The sequence below is a fragment of the Thalia democratica genome, chromosome 1, assembly GCF_965202585.1.
Source record: "Thalia democratica chromosome 1, ktThaDemo2.hap1.1, whole genome shotgun sequence".
Classification (NCBI taxonomy): Eukaryota; Metazoa; Chordata; class Thaliacea; order Salpida; family Salpidae; genus Thalia; species Thalia democratica.
Window position 1 is genome coordinate 1,248,557 of NC_139165.1, and position 18,456 is coordinate 1,267,012.

Consider the following 18,456-nt stretch of genomic DNA (forward strand, 5'->3'; position numbering starts at 1 on the left):
CGGTTTAAAGATAGTTTTAAATAGTAGCTCTATATTTTGTGTGTTTAAAAAACCCAAGTAAAATGTAATATTAAGTGTAATGAAAACATACAATCATCAAATTAACTGTTGTAATTTGCAAATCGAACGTAATTACAGCCAATCAATTTTAAAATTTGACATTTGTTATATTATTATGATTAAAGAGTAATAAAATACTAATTAAGCATAATCTTATTTATGAATTGTGTAATAAAGGTGTTCTTTAGCATATAAGACTACAAAAAGAATAAGTAAGATTTTGCAATAAAGAAGTTGTGATATTAATATGATGACATTTTCTGACTTAGACCAAAAAAAAAAATTGTTTTTCAAGTGATTCATTCTAAATAGTCTTATTGGTTAAGTACATTATAAAAATACACTAAGAAAAATAGTAAATACTTAATGTGATACTTAAATAATTAAAATTATATAATTATTTTATTTAAACATCTTTACTACACTCTCTATGATCTAATAAACGGAAAAATAAATTCCAGTCTAAAGTTTATGTTTTCAAAACCTAAGAAAGTTGAAAGAAAAATGAAGTATTTTTTTATTGTTGACGATAGTTTTGGAAGTCCTCTAAACAGTATAATGAGTGAAAAACAAAAACTATGTCGATTTTTTTGAAGTATAGTAGTTTTTATATATTAAGATAGATATTTACCTGTCTTTTAAGCGTTAAAGTTAAACAAATTATTACTTGTTTTTAACTTAGTTTGTTCATCTTGGCCAAACTAGTTTCAACTTAAATTATTTATGCGACTTTGAGGTAAGAGTTGTGTTTGCCATTTAGCTGAAGTTTATTTGAATGGCGTTAAGTCTTTTTATATTTATTTTACAAATATATAAAAAAACACTAAGTAAAAATATCAAAACGAACCATTAAATTGTTTTAAAAACACTTTTTAACTTTTTTAAATTATTAATATATGTTTTTAAAAAGTCAAGCTAAATTTTCTGAAACCACTTTGCATTTTGATAGATGTGTTTTTGAATATAAGTAACTTAAAAAAAACACAAACCATTAACCACTTTCTATCTTAAGTTTTTTAGTATTAGAAGAAAGTATCTACATTTTTAAATATATTTAAAAAAACCTTTCAAACGCAAAACTTAGCAACTTCAATTTTTTTTAATTATTCATACAACTTATTTTTATGCCAATTTTAAGTCAAACAGGTTAAGATTTGATCCATGGCTTTAAAGTGAAAGTTTTTTTTTGGAGATTTTCTTGGCTAGCTTTTAAAAGTTTATTTTAATCTAAAAAGTTTGTTAAACGTGTATAACAAGCTAAACAAGAATTTAAAATACTTTTTAAACACCAGATTTCAAACTTTTTTTTACCACTTAATAGAAATTACTTAGTTATTAACATTGTTTTTATATTTAAAAAGCTGGAAAACCCATAAAGATTGCTCATGTAAAATAAGTTTATAAAATATAAAGCATATTTTATATTTTTAATTTAAAAAAGTTATTACCAGCCACGTCGTTTGATAATATAAAATTTTAAATAAATATATAAGTTTCAAGAAAAATTAATTCCAAAACATATATGCTTCAAAGTATCATCTTTAAAACTACCTAAAATTTCAGAACAATTTAACAAACTTAGTTATCAGTTTAAAAAACCTATTAGATTTAAAAAAATTAAAAGGCTAATTTAATATGAATTACGAAAATTATCTTTTTAAAACTAACTAAACTGAAATTCTCATAAAATTTTTAAACTTAAAAGAAAATTTAAGAAAAATAGGTTAATTCAATCTAGTCCAGCAGAAATTACTTTCTTACTTGTGAACTAGTTATGCGTTTTCTCGTAATAAAATTATCAGTGCATACAAACATTAATCATCTTTAAATAAGCGTAACCTTTACATGGCTAATAAGATACAAAAATTCACAAAAATGCAAGTTTAGTTAATTGTCTAATAAACAACAATGTTATTCAAATTTTAACATGGTTTTTACAAGGTTCAAATATATACCATGTTATTTTGTTAAATACATCTGTGTTAAGTTATGTTTTTAAGTAAAAGAAAAATGCTATACTTTAATGCATTTTTCAATGTTAATAATCAACTAATTGAATAGTTCAACAAACTGTAAAACATATGTTTTTTTATTCTTTTAAATAAAACTACACTTACTTAAGAATAGTTTAGCATGAACTCATTATTTCTAAATGTTCCAAATTTTTACATTAGTAATAAATTGACATTTACATTTATAACCTTGATAATTTATATCGTTTCATCACGACCTATCAAAAGTTATATTAATTTAATAAATAACTACATTTTCATTAAGTTCGGAATTTTATTTTCGATTAAAGTTGTCTGTTTGAGTTATGTTTAAAAAAGTTGTTTCAAATGAAATGACAAACATCATTTACTTCTGGCTTAAAAAAATGATTTATACAAAGTTATAAAATAAAGTGTATATAATAATATTAAAACTACATGCTTTTACTTAATTTACATAAGTTTTAGAAATTCATATGACTAATTCTATTTAAACTTTTTTTTTCATTTTACTTACACTCAAATAATTATTTTGTTTAAATACTTGTTTTTTAGTTAAGAAAATCTCAAACTTAAAGAGAGTACACTAAGTAGTTTCCAACATATTCAAATTAAATGTACTGCAGTTTATTAAGTTGTAACAAAAAAACCTTTCAATAGTGCTAAACAGTCAAAGACCTTTAGTAGAACAGCTATTACATAAACTATTTAATCATAAAAAACATTAAACATTAATTTGAATATTAATATTAGACGATAAAATTAACGTCAGTGTAGTTGAAACTTTTCTGTTATATTTATAGTCAACATTTGCTTGTACAAATAACAGTTAAAGTTTATGTTTTTGTGTAAAAATTATTAGTTTTGTACACCAATAAAAAACAGTTAAACTTTAAACCTTATAAAATAATTTTTTAACCTTTATTTTGTTTACTTTTTCAGAATTATTAAAAGAAGATGCTTCGGGGTGGTTCAAACTATTAAGTCAAACTGAAGGTTTGTTTATTTTTTAATTTTTTGTTTTCAATAAGTATTTATATTTTTCCTTACTTACTAACTTTAATTGAGTTTAAATATAGTTAAAACTTTGTGAACTAAAGTATAATGTACTGTTTTTTTTCTAGTTTACAGTAATAGCCTCTTTGATTATTTTATGTTGGTTAACAATATAGTTGTTTTTTAAAAATTTTTGCAGGTGAATTCTACAATGTAAGAATACTTCAAGATGGAGATGAAATGGAAAAATTAACTGAAAAATTAAAGGTTTTTGAATTATATATGTTTGTTATTCGATTTTTAGACTCAAAAAATACCAATGTAATGTAGTTTTAACTTTTAATAGTGTAAAAATAAACTTAATAGTTGTTATAGTTCATTATAGGCAGCTAAGAAGTTCTGTTGGAGACGTGTCTAGAAAAACTCTAAAAGTTTTTTATATATGTAAAAATAAAGATAAATTAGTTTATCTATCAGTGAATTTCTATTTTTTTATTGTAAAAGAGATTAAGGCTATATTTTTTAAATGTGTAAAATAAAACAGTAATATTTGTATAAACGTTTTGTTTATATTTGTCAATTGATAGTTTATAAAAATTCAATTGATCAACTATCCGAATTTGACAAAACTTTTATACACCTTAAAAACAAACACAAACTAAACTTAGACTGTTTTAAAAGCCTAAATTTACAAACTTATTACATAAGCATGGACTTTATACAAACTTATTTTTTTTAAAACAAATTAACTTTTGTTTTGAATTCTAATGTTAACTTTGTTTCTATATAAACCTTAATTTTTTAAATAGTTTTGGTCAAACTAAATATAAAAACAAAACACATACCAATTTCCACTTAAGAGTTTATTTGAATTTTAAAGCAAGATTAAGTTCAAAAAACAAAATAAAATGCAAATGTATAAGGGTATAGTGTATAAAGGTAAACAACGCATTTAACCTTAAAAAGCATGAAATTTATTCAAAATGTAAGTTATATTAAGTTTTCGCAGTAATTAAGTTCTAAAAAGTACTCAAAATTAATATTAAACTAGTTTATAATTTCAAGGTTTTTGCTTTGTATAACTAACTTTTGGTACAAAAACAAGTTTGTTTTAACTACTGTATTAATTTTTTTTTTAAATACCTAACAAACTTAAACTCTACTTTAATTAAAAACGGTCCACTGTTAATTGAGTATTGCACTTTATTAGCATAATAAAGTTAAATATTGTATTTTTGAGCTAAACTACCTTTTTATTAGTGTATTTTCTTATGAATTTTTTTAAAAGTTTTTTCAAGAATTAAAACAAAATAACTAGATAAACTATTACACCTTTAGAGATAATTCTAATTGAATATTAGCTTTTGAAATTAAGCAACTTGGACTAAATAAGTTTATAAAATGCTATTTGCTGCTTAAATAAAAATCTATAAAATTCAAAAAACCTTATTTAAACTTTATTTAAACTTTATTTGGTCACGTTTTTGTTTTAATTCTATAGGAAGCTGAGTTTGAATTTAGTTTTAATGTATTTTTGAATGATATTATAAAAATACGCAAGTACATATGCAGTTAATTAAGTTATACTTATGTTTGTTTGCCTTATAAAATAAATTAAATTGGTATTTTACTTTAAGTGACGTAACAAAACACTTTAGTGTTTCATTGAATATTCAAAAAACGTACTTAACATTACGGGTGAATAAATCAAATAAATTTACAACAAAAAATGCGCTTTTTATAAAAACCTTGTAAAAATAAGATCAATAAAATCTTGTACTATTTTGTTCTTGGGTTTAAACAATTTGGGGTTTTATACAAAGTTTTATTGGAGTTTTTTTTTGTAAGAAACTTTACATTCAATTTAGTTAAAAGATTTGATTTACAATATTTTACATTAACAAATAAAAATGGTTATGTATAAACTCTTAACAAAGTTTAATTTTTTTATTGTAAAACTTAAATAAAATAAAATTTAGTAAATATGTTACTTAAAATAAAAAAAAATAAAAAGAGATTCAAGTCAAAAAAACTTGAAACAGTCTAACTTTTATTTATAAAACTAGATCTTATAGATTAATTTCGAAGACAAGACGAAAAATTTCGAACTAATTAATCCTTGTTTAAAGTTTAATAATAAAAACTTTAGTTTTTACTCTGTCGCGAGTAATTTAAAATAAAAAAATAATCCATTTTGACGACTTATATATTTTCATTAAGACTATTCACATATGTTTTTTGAAATCTAACTAATAAAAGTTGACTTTTATTGATCTAATATTTTTATCAATTCCTTGTATTATAAACGCAGTCTTAACAAAATAATTAAGATATTTTTTTGTGTTTTCAAAAAAGTATAAAATGTCTTGAGATTACTTATATGACCTAAAATTCATTTTGTTTAAAAAATATTACTGTTTTACTTCTATTTTATGTTAATTAGTTGATATGCATTACATTAATAAAAGTTTTAACTCCAGTTACTAATAAAATATGTTTTTGTTACTTTAAGATATGGTTAATAGAGGATCAATTTAGTATTGATTTTTTGTTAGATTTTTTCAAAAATGAAGCTAATTATTTACATATATCAAGTTTGCAACTTAATCATAATTGTTGAAAAATAATGTTAATCAAAAAAGGCTAACCTCAACTTAAATTTATTTTTAGTTGTAAAGCTAATATTTTGTATCATTTTATTTCAATAAGTATTATTTTAAACTTCAAACTAAACCATCAAATTTGACATTGATGTCAACACAAAGTGTTTATGATGTCAAAACTTACATTCCCTCTTTGTACTTTTTGTTGCAAATACAAACAAAATACTCTTGTTTTTTTACAAAACCTTTCTTGTGGTTCTTTATGCTATTACGCACAAAAAGATCACAAGATAATAATGTGAGGAAAGTTTATTGACTCTAAAAATATATTTTAGGGTTTTCAAGCCGATTATACAAAACTTATTATGCAAAAACATTTTATGACAAAACTTATGTGCTTTTTTTGAGTCAGTTATAATTTAACAAGTAAAATATGATTTTTAAAAGGAAGGTTACATCTAGTTTTGAAATACTGTGTGGAAAACTTATTACTAAAAAAATATTCTGGGGTATTTGAGTTTTTATAGTAGTTATTTTTGTCAAAATATTATAAAATGAATGTTTTATATTTTCATAAAATCAGTTATCTTTTTGTGAAAAATCTGAGCATCAAAAAGTACTTTAATAATTTTGAAATTTTGAAAATTTTATTCACAATATTTTAGCTTTTTGTGATTTTTGGTTTACGAAACGCCTGTTAATAAAGAATTCTTGATTTTTTTCAAAATTTTAATTGTGTTTCCTTTTTTTTTTAATTTAAAGTTGTCAACGTAAAAATGTGAACATCCAAAAGAACATAAGTTTTAGTTAATATAAAAAAAAACTTTAACTTTGCTTTTTTTAATTTTTGTTTCTTTTAAACAAATAAAATAACCTGATTCTATGTAGTATAATAACTTATGCAATAATAATTTTTAAACATAGATGAACCTATATTTGTAGGGAAGTTTTATGAATTAATACAAAAGAATGTCGTTACTACGTAATATAAAAAAGTTTAATTAAGTTCACGTTTAATCAATATATAATAATTATGATTTATTATCGCTAGACGCAATTTAATATCACGTTATATAATTTATTTTATAATCGATCGCTATTATGGTTTTGAATAATGATATAAATTTGTATTTGTCAGCAATTTTGTATTTATTAAGTCTTTTATTTTTTTGTATATCATTGATAGAAAAAAAATGTTTGAATTTTTATAATTTAAAAATCCAAATGTTCATTATGTCATAAGAGCTATATAGAAACTGACCATCAATTTAAATCTTTTAAAAGGATTTAATTATAACTGCAGCTATGAAATTATGTAAAATACATAGTATATAATACCATGTTGGTAAATAAATTAAATAAAACAGTGAACAAATCTTAATTTTCTAAAATTTAATAAACACTGTAAAACGTCTTTAAAGCAGATATAAGATGATTATAAATAATTGATTATACAAAAATTTAATTTAGAATTTTTTAGATGTGGTCGACAAATTAAACTAAGAAACTTTAATATTTTAATTCTAAACGACTTAAGCTTTGAAATTGGTGTCAAATTTATTTGGCTAAAAAGAAACAAGGCTAATTAAAACGAAATTAAGCGTTTTAATAAAAGATATAATTGAAATTAAACACCTTTATTAAAGTAGGTTTGTTTATTAGTACACTATTTAGCACTTTAAATTTAAACACCTATACAATGAGTTAGTTATGAAAGTAAGAATTCTGTAAATTATAGCTTATTTTCCTTAAAATAATAATGAAACTTAAAGATATTTAAAGAGTTAATACTTATGTTATTTGATAAAAACTGATGAAAAATACTGTTCAAAAAAAAAGTATAGAACAATAAAATTTACTCTTATTTAAAAGAAGTAAGTGAAGTATAAATTGAAAATAGTTAATAAGACAGATCATAATAGTTTTGATGTATGTGTTTATAATTTTCTGATGTGTAAAATAAATATCAAGTGAAATTCCTTAAATAAAACCATAAAATGAAATACGATCTGTCAGCTATGAGTAAGCATAACCAAGAATATATACAAATACATAAACTAGTATAAAATATTATACAATAATACTGTTTAACAATGGTTTTTAAAAGTATTTAGAAACAATATTGCCAGAAATTCTAAGAAAAACCATTGTTAAGACCAAAAAAATAGTTAAAACTTATGAAAAAATATCTAACTTTTATATAAAATCCAATATTGTTCATTTATTAAAACATTTAAAAAGCCCTCCATAAAAAAACCCCTAATCTATACAGAAACAAAGATTGCAAGAGGAGGAGGAAAGAAACAGAGAACGCGAAAAAGAGGAAATGAGGAAGGAAAATCACGTCATAGTGGACAAATACAAACCGACCGATTTCATATTTCTCAATGTTTTGGGGAGGGGCAGTTTTGGAAAAGTTTGTAAAATTACTTAATCTTTTAATATTTAAATAAACTAATAGACAATTATAAACCGACCAATTTCATATTCCTCAATGTTTTTTTTTGGGGGGGGGGAAGTTTTGGAAAAGTTTGTTTAAATTATTGTTACTTTTTCTATAGCGTAAAACTGTTTTATAAATGATTTAGTATTTCTTAATATCCGAAAAAGGTAATTTATATTTATGTGGTAATATATAACTCACAAATATTTTGTACGATTGTGTTGCTTGCATATTGTATATTGCTCTATCTATTTGTACTGTTATCTCTTAACATATTAATTTTAATGTTTTTTTCAAAAAGGGTAGAAAAACATTATGAATAATTTTCATAATGTTCAATGAAGTAAAAATAGATTCAGAAAAGTATAATCAGTTAACAAAGAAAAACTTAAAAAAAACTTTAGGCTTAGTTAGTAAGAGTATTTTAAATTTCACCACATTAAACACTGTTGAGTTATTTAAACAAATTATAAAATTTTTGCATCAATTATGACTAAAAAAAACATTAAAAATTTAAATTTATAATGCAACCTTCCGAAAAATATAAATTCTGCCTATTCGTTTTGACATTTTGTCGAAATGGCGTTTAATTTCGTACATTCAAGTTTATAATCCAATTACAATTTTCCCGTCTGTCGCGAAATATGATAATCTGATTTGATCATAATTTCATCTTTAAAACTGAAAATTCCAACCCAGTATCGGTTTCTAATAATTTTGTCTGCTGTCTAATAATTTTTTATTATTTTTTTTTGTATTAACTTTAAAGTTTATAGTTTGTTAGTTGATATTTATATACAGTAAATCTATAATTTTTGTTTAAAGATAATTTTTTCTTTAAAAAATTTGAAGTTTTTTTGTTTTAATAGTTATCTAATCGACTTGGTATAGGATTTAATTAATAACTTATTCTCAAACTAATTTATTACCAAATAAACAATTACCTTTTGATTGTACCAGTTATCAAATTAACACTTTATCTATTAAGTAGACTAGTGATTATATTATAACTTGATATAATCACACCAAACAATTGCCAAACAGTTAAATCATTAAAATACTAAGTATGATCTATTAAATATAAAAAAAAAAAAAAACAAGTTTAATGAGTTAGTTTGATTTTGTCTGTGTTACTTATTATGTTACTGATGACTTTATATGTAGTTTGTCATTTTTATCCAGTAAAAATTCGTCTGTATGTTAAGCAGGATTAAAAAACTATATTTTTTATAAAAGTAAAAGTTCAACATATCTTACAAAACTACCTAGCTTACAAAGCAAAAATTTGAAAAATGAAAAATAAAAACTTTTGTGTATTGATTTTCCGTAAGGTCAATATTTGAGTTCATTACAAAGTTTTATTTGTGTAATAATGTGATCTTTGACTTAATTTTGATAAAATATAAAATACCTGAACACTATTATTCATTATTTTAGGGCAAATAAAATTTTCTCAAACGTTTCTTGTTATAAACTGATTTAATACATTTTAGCTTTGTTTTTGTTTTAAAAAGTTATAATTTTTCATTAAAACATAATTTAGTTAATTAATATTAAAATAATAGTTGAACAAGAATGAGCTGCTTTAATTTTAAGTGTAGTTAAAGTTTTTTTTATATTAAAATATAAACTATTAGTTAAAGATTCGTTGAACTACCGCTTTTTAAGACTCTTGTTCAGAATAAAATAGGTGATTAATATGTTTAATGACCTGACTCATTTTACATTCGTTGAGAAATTAAAAGTTAAATTGGGCTTTTATTTAGGCGATACTTTCTGTTTACAAGTATCAAATTAAGCTTAGTTGCTTTAAAGTGGCAAAAAAAATTTCAACTTTATATGAAAATTAAAATTTCAAAGTAACTTGCTTTATCAATATTAAATAATCGTATCTATAAGATATCCATTTTTAATAAAGTGGTATTGTTGAAAAAACTTTTTTTTAGTATAAAGGTGTAAGGTTTTCTTTAATGGAGAATTTTTCTAGTATTTTTTATTGATATTGTATTTATTACTTAAACTAGTACTTCAATTGTGATATGTCTTATTATTCTCTGTAACACTATATTGTTTGTACGTTAAACTGATTCAATTGAAATCAGATAACTACTTATAGAAATTAGTTTCTCATTTTTTTTCGTATCTCTATGTATCAAGTTAACTTCTAAAATAATAAGATTACCAAGTAACATAAATTGAAAAAAAATCTAATATTTAATTCTCAATAACACTACAGAAAACAACTATGAGTTATAAAGTTTTATACTCAAACAAAATATAACAATACTTTATAATTTTTAATGCCTTTTTTTCTATTTATCCAATTTCATTTTCATTGCTTTTGATTTTAGTATTTCATATTTTATCAAATTTTAAGAGATTTAAGGTTATAGTACAACTCTACTGTAATTAAATTCATAACAGCTGTGTAGTCAATATTATTATAATATACACATAGTTTTAGTTCAACAGTGTTAGTATAAATAATTCTAATATGCTGTTTTAACGTACAGTTTAAAAGTATAATATTATGGAAACAGTAACACTGAAGTTTATTTTTAATAATTAACAAAACCTCTTTTAATTTTTATTTACTTGAATACTTGTTTTACTGTATTTAATCTTTGTTTTGTATCTAACAACTTTAAATAGATTTATATTTTTACATGCTGATATGAAGAAAAAAACATTAAAAACAAAAGTATATCATTTCCGAACGATATTATATAATTACAAGCTAAATGAAAATTTTAAAGTCTTTGATTACGTTTTATATATTAGTTAAAATTAGAACTATGAAAGATTATAAGAGTTATAAGTGATTAACTTTCTTTTATGAGTTCTAACAACCAACAAAGTACATAAAATCAATAATAAAATATTTAAATTATTATTGAAAGCACATTAAAATCAATAATACTTATTTCTACCTTTCACTCTTAAGAACGGCATGTTTAGATGAACGCAATAAATTCTAAATTTAGATGATTAAATTTAATATTCATAATTTCAAATGTCGTCAAAATATCAATTTAATAAATGTTTTGAAATTAATTTTAATTAAAAAATACTTGTAAAATATGTTAGATGACCCTTTTTTTTGTACCTGATATTTTTTTAGTAAATTTACAGTTAGTAAAACAGTTTAAGTCAAATATCAATAAAGTAAAAAAAGTAAAATTTAAGTAATATAACATAAACAAAATGGTTCTAAAAATAAAAATTTACATCTTAAAACAATCAAATGTATTCAAGATTTTTATTGACCTTATTGTCCAAGTGTTATACTTTTAAAATCAAAACATAACAAAAACACTTGAAAAATAATCTGTTACAAAAGTATTTTTTTTTAATTGTATAAGATGTTTAAGGTTAAATCAGACTTTAAAAGTAACTTAAAGCTTAAAACAACAAAAATGCTGAACTAATTTTTACAATTACAATTTAAAATGAAAACATACTCTTTATTATGCACTTTTGTAATGTTTCGCTGAATACAGCTTTCATTAGAAAAACACATAATGTCCAACCGTTACAACAAACAGACTTAAAGTAGAAAGTTCAAGGTTTTAAACTCTTTCTAAATTTGACAATTAAGTTCCAGTTAGATGGTTAAATTTGAAGAACAAAGTTATCCTTTTTTAACTTTGTACTTTTACTTGTCCACGTTTTTCAAAATCTATGACCTACAAAGCATTTGTTTCTAACCAAGTATGTATATAATAACTAAAAACTTGAGCATAATTTTTTACAAACATCCATGAAGTTATGCCTAACTTAGTAGCTACTAACAGAAAAAAATAAATAAAAACAAAATAATTTATTATTGTTTAAAATTTTTCTAAAACGTAATTTTATGTGACTAATTTAACTCAAAACAGTAATTTTGACTTTAACGTGAACTATTAAATCGATAAAATTAAATTACAGTTCTAAGGTCAAATGTACTTAAATTTTTCAATGTTAAATTATCCAAACAGGTCCTACTCGCAGAGAAGAAGAATTCAAACGAGATATACGCGATCAAGGTGCTGAAGAAGGATGTGATTGTGCAAGATGATGATATAGAGTGCACGATGATCGAGAAGAGAGTGCTGGCATTGCAGGGAAAATCACCATTCCTCACACAACTACATTCCACATTTCAAACTAAAGTCAGTGGTTTAGTTTGTAAGATACTCATTCTATTGCTGGTTGTAGAAATCACTACATCAACCATAAATGTCTTTAAGTAGAATAGGATAATAACATAAGATAACAACTTGTACGACCATTGTAATTTTCCTCAAACAACTACATTCTACATTTCAAACTCAAGTTTGTTTGTTATAATTTAATTTATTGATAGTTATATAAACAAACTTTTGGGTCATCCTTTAATATTCTTAATAAGGTTTGGATTATTTCATTAAAATAACAGTTTTATTTGTTATGTGTTTCTACCGAGTCACTTTGTGCAAAAATAAATAAGTTAAATATTTGTGATATCTTAGTTTAGTATAATAACTTAAAAAGTATCAATAACGAAAACAGAATAAATATTGTAGTCAAACAGGTTTCAAGTGAATTATAATATACACTGAGATATCATTAATTTATAATTAGTAGTGATTTTTATTTATTAGAACATATCAGGTTAATTTTAAGGCCAACGCCTTTAATTAAACTAAGCCTTTTAATTTAAGTAACTTTTTTGTTAGCTGTTATCTACATTACAATTTCAAAATCTATATATTTTTTAACACTTTAGAAACTTAACAGATAATTTGTTTTTGGTAAATCACCCTTTTCAATTTGACCTTTTAAAGTTTATGTTATTTAAATTAGTTTTCAAAATTAGATAAAAAAATTGATAGAGGGTAATACATAGGTCAATACTAGATTATTAATTTGAATAAAAAACGATTTTGAATAGTAGTTTACTTTTAGGAATGCTGTGTAATGTTTTTAGTTTAACTCTAACCTAGTTTTGTATTATTTCGAACCGACTGTTTAGAATTGTGCTGCCTCTAAAATAGATTTTGAAACTTTATTCTTTCAACAACAAGTTAAAGTTCACAACTGTAATAAACAATGTTTTTTATAAACATTTACTTGTTAGATTATTTATACACATTTCGTATGAGCATATATTAGTTTGTTAAACATTGCACTTAACAGATTATAAAGCACCCAATAAACATTGATAAACTTGAATTTGGTTAGATATTATTAAACAAACTGTTTACCCAAAATATAAAGCAAATGGGTTCATGTTCTGTTTTTACTTTTATCTATTTAGTTTACTTTCAAACAAACTTTTTTGACTTATCTACTTGAAGTCTTTAGAAAGTTTACACAAACGAAGCTTCAATTCATATTTACCACAGAAAATAAACAACAATTAAATTAAAAAAAAAAAAATTAAACGCTCTTTCTTTCTGATTTTTTTTACATCTTTAAAAAATTATCCTAAAAGTAAAACGCAGAACAATTTTAAACTAAGTTTTCTCTTAACAAACTCTTAAAACGGTTGGCTACAGTAGTTTAGAAAATAAATATAACTCCTTTTAAAATTTTATATTTAAGCAAAACAATACAAACCTTGTAAAGAATTGGTTTAAGAAACGACTGTGTATATTTTGGTCAATTGTGTTTTTTTAAAGGTTTAAATATCTTGTTGTTGTAAAAAAAAATTTACCCCAAAGCACAAAGTTTATCATCTAATTAGGATCAGTTTTCAGAAAAACTTTTATTTATCATTTATGAAAAATTTAATACAGACTAATTTATAAATAAAGTGTATGCGTTTATCTACTGTTTACCAAAAATATCATTATAAAGTTTATGTGTAGTCAATAAAAGTTTGAACTTTTACAAAAGTCAAACACGTTTAATAAACTTAACTTTCAAGTTTGAGATAATTGAAAAATTAAATTTTTGTATTTTAATGGTCCAAATTATTTCTTTGAATACAAGTAAGCATCTTTGTATTGTAAAGTCATTTATTGATAAAGGTTGAAAATGATAAAAGGTCACAGTAGCCTAATTTAATTTAATGTTTAGCTTAATAGTTTGGCTTGTTTTTACATAAAATTTTGACCCCAAAGCACAAAGGTTATCACCTCATTTAGATCAAATTTTAGAGAAACTTCTTTTTATCACCTTTGAGAAATCGAACAGTATTTTATCACTTTTTTCTCTCGGCAATTTTCAAAAATATAAAGTGTAAGTCCACCGTATGTTTACGATCAGTTATTTTACGTAGAAGTTTGTTTATCACATTTTAAAATCGAAATTAGACCAGCACAAACGGAAAACTAACTTATCACTTATTACTTTCGGCAATTCGAAAACAGTTTTGAACGCGAATACCAATAAACAAGGTAAAAAGAGCACAGACTTCTTATTAATTATTTAAAAGAAGTTCCCGGTAAATTTGTTTTTCTGGTTATTTTTATTTTTTCCCGTTGACAACTGTTGCTTAACAATTTGGTAAACATATTAGTTGTGGAAATAAAATAAATGTTTTTATGTATTTGCATATACAGTGTAGTTTAGAACTTATAATACAGAATTTGAAATGTCTTTTAAAGTCAAATACCAGTTATCAGTAAACAGTTCATTACAGTTGTTTAAACAGATTAAAATAAAGTTGATAGTAGTTAGCTTATAAAAAATTCAAACAGTAAAACGATGTTTAAACTAAATAAAAAGTACAAACATTTGCATAACATAAGTAGGCACCAATTTTTATAAGTTAAAAAGCAGTATATTTGACTATATAAAGTGATCCATGGTTTTTAAATTAAATCAATTTATTCAAAATCAATTTTAAATCTACAGACGAACTTACATAAATAGTTTTAATTTTAGTTAAAGAAAAAGTTATTTTCAAAAATTTAATCAAAAATATTGTAAATACAACTTGGTTTTAAAATGTACATATATTTTTATATAATCACAGTTATATAGTAAAAAGTTTTAGAATATATGCAAATCTAAAAGTAATACTTAAACTTGGCACTAATACAAAAATTAACGTTTGAATGCAGTTAAGTGGTTTACTAATTTTCCTATTTCGTGGTTTGCTGACCTTTAATTTAATTGAAAAACATTTTTCTTTTTTAGTACACAATTATGTAACAACTATGTAAGTACTTTTAGTAGTAACTTAACCTTAACTTCAACGAAAATAAATGTATATTTTGGTTTATAGGATAGGTAGCAAACTGTATTCATAAATTTTTCCCGAGTTAATTATTTCAAAATAATTGTTTTATAGAAATTTATTTAAATGAATCAATTAATTAAAGTAGTTAGATTTTTTTATTTTCATCATTCATGTAGCTTATAAGGTTAAATTGTAAATCGTGATATCAGAGTGATGATCAAATAGTTATAAGTTTTTTACATTATTATTTGTAAGTACCAACAACAAAAAAATGTTAGTGATAATAAAATAATAGTACAGTTTAAAACACTAATTGCTTATATTAAGTATTGTTGTTTTACAGTAAACTACTATATTAGTAAACATTTTTTTCAAACATATTATTTCCGTTCACTCTTTGTGTACGGTATTCAGACCGTAAAAATAATTACCCTTGCTTTTATTAAGGTCTGTTATATAAGTACCAAAATTATGTTTTATTTTTAAGAGTGATGTAAGTTGTTATATAAGTTCAAAAATATATTTTATTTAAAGTATATATATAGAGAGCAGTTATTTTGATTTTCTTTTTTCTTAAATCGACTGTTAAATTAAACGTAAATTTTTGAAGCTTAAGGTTTTCAATTTATTTTAACGTTTCGTTTAAAAATTTTATTATTTTATAACTACGAATTAAACTTGTGACTTTTCAAAAATTTATTAAGTGAAAATGTTATCTAAATAGATGTAACACAAATATGTAATATAAAAAATTTCATTAGTAACTTTTTATAAACAATGATAATTATAAGCAGTAATAGTGAATCTCTCAATTTTTAAATATGTTATGTATACTTTTAAAGTTTTCATCAAATAATTTCGTGTTTATTTATCTGTGCGGTCACTACACGTCTTTATGATGTCATCAACTCTTTTGAATTTAAGTTTAATATTTTAAAATTTCAAAAACATGGTAAAAATATGTATTTTGTACATACAAATTTTATTAACTTAATCAAGTTTATTACTGTTTGGTTTACACTAATGGTAAATATTCGGGTATATTTAAATTAAAACAAGTTTTTCCGTAAAAGAAATCGAAATTAGCCTTAGATTGGTATTCAGTTGATAGTTATATTAAATATCTATTAAAAAGCAAAACTAAATTGCTCAATTCTGTGTTACGGAGTACGTAAATTTTTTAAATAATATTAAATGTTATTTTGCAAGACTTTTTTACTTGGTTATGGAGTACTTAAACATTTTAACAATTAGTTACCTTACTTTGTAGGACCGCTTATTTTTCGTAATGGAATATGTAAACATTTTAACTAATACATACATATTTTTGTAGGACCGTTTATTCTTTGTTATGGAGTATGTAAATAGTTAAACTAATACATATATATTTTTGTAGGACCGTTTATTCTTTGTTATGGAGTATGTAAATAGTATAACTAATGCATGCATGTTTTCACAGGACCGTTTGTTTTTCGTAATGGAATATGTAAAAATTTTAACTAACACATGCATATTTTCACAGGACCGTTTATTTTTCGTAATGGAATATGTAAATAGTTTAACTAACACATGCATATTTTCACAGGACCGTTTATTCTTTGTCATGGAGTATGTAAATATTTTAACTAATACATGCATGTTTTCACAGGACCGTTTATTTTTCGTTATGGAATATGTAAATATTTTAACTAATACATGCATGTTTTTACAAGACTGTTTATTCTTTGTCATGGAGTATGTAAATATTTTAACTAATACATGCATGTTTTCACAGGACCGTTTATTTTTCGTTATGGAATATGTAAATATTTTAACTAATACATGCATGTTTTCACAAGACCGTTTATTCTTTGTCATGGAGTATGTAAATATTTTAACTAATACATGCATATTTTTACAGGACCGTTTATTCTTCGTAATGGAGTATGTAAATAGTTTAACCACTACACATATATTTTTACAGGACCGTTTATTTTTTGTTATGGAGTATGTAAATACTTTAACTAATACATATATACTTTCACAGGACCGTTTATTTTTCGTAATGGAGTATGTAAATACTTTAACTAACACATGCATATTTTTACAGGACCGTTTATTTTTCGTAATGGAGTATGTAAATATTTTAACTAACACATATATATTTTAACAGGACCGTTTATTTTTCGTTATGGAGTATGTAAATATTTTAACTAACACATATATATTTTAACAGGATCGTTTATTTTTCGTTATGGAATATGTAAACGGGGGAGATCTCATGTACCACATCCAACAAGTTGGAAAATTTAAAGAACCCCAAGCAACGTTAGTAATTGAAATTAAAAATTTTAATTTTAGATCATTTATTTACACTAGTTTTTATATTTTTATCTCAAAAATGTAAACTTTTCCAGCAATGACTTGTACTTAAATATTGTAAGTATCTTATCACAAACCCAATTTGATTTTCTATGTCAGTTAAATGAATTATGTACAAAATGAGTAAAAACTTTCTTTTTATAGAAGATTTGAAAAAAAAAAATCAATACATTCGGAAATCATTTTCTTAAAACATAAAGTGTATAACTTACAAAATCATAAAAGTTGTTTTACATTATTTAAATAAAACATACCGACTAACAAAATCATCAAAACTGATCAAAACTTCAAATAAGATTTTTCATACTTTTATCGATTAAATCCTAGTTGTTGTTACAAGTTGTATCGCTGCATGCTAGCCAACTTAAATTAATTAAATTAAACCGGCCCGTAGTAAGTATAAGAAGCCGGTTCTTATAATTAATTTAATTTTGTTTTATTGAGCTTGTCTAAACCTAAAGTTAAGATAAAATAATGTTATTATAAGTTCGATTTTTAGCATAATCAAATAAAAAATAAAAAATTTTTAATCAAAAGTTCATTTTTAAGTTCAAAACTTTGTATTATACATAACTATGTCTAAACTTTAGAACTAATAATTATACACTACTAAAAAAATAATCTTAATTTAAGGACAGAGTAGAAAAATTATATTTAATGTCATTAGCAACTTTTTTAGCTGTATATCTCTAGCTCTATGTTTCAAGCACTTGTAACAACAAAAAATTAAATAAATATTTTTAGTGCATAATGTTTATATATACTATTTTTCTTTAAAACACCAAAGCTTTATATCATTAAATAGATTTCAATCTGGTTTAAACAAAAAATTTAGCTAGCTTTTAAAAC

The 18,456-nt window shown here is 22.8% G+C and overlaps 1 protein-coding gene across 1 annotated transcript in view; it reads left to right on the forward strand.

The window, feature by feature from the left end:
- LOC145849161 (protein kinase C alpha type-like) overlaps positions 1-18,456 on the forward strand; it is a 45,847-nt gene that overhangs the window by 16,731 nt on the left and 10,660 nt on the right. Inside the window, exons 8-12 of the mRNA XM_082954261.1 lie at positions 2,994-3,047; positions 3,247-3,314; positions 7,923-8,066; positions 12,074-12,247; positions 17,462-17,553. Of these exons, the coding sequence (XP_082810387.1) occupies positions 2,994-3,047; positions 3,247-3,314; positions 7,923-8,066; positions 12,074-12,247; positions 17,462-17,553 (532 nt within the window). The remainder of the gene's footprint in view (positions 1-2,993; positions 3,048-3,246; positions 3,315-7,922; positions 8,067-12,073; positions 12,248-17,461; positions 17,554-18,456) is intronic.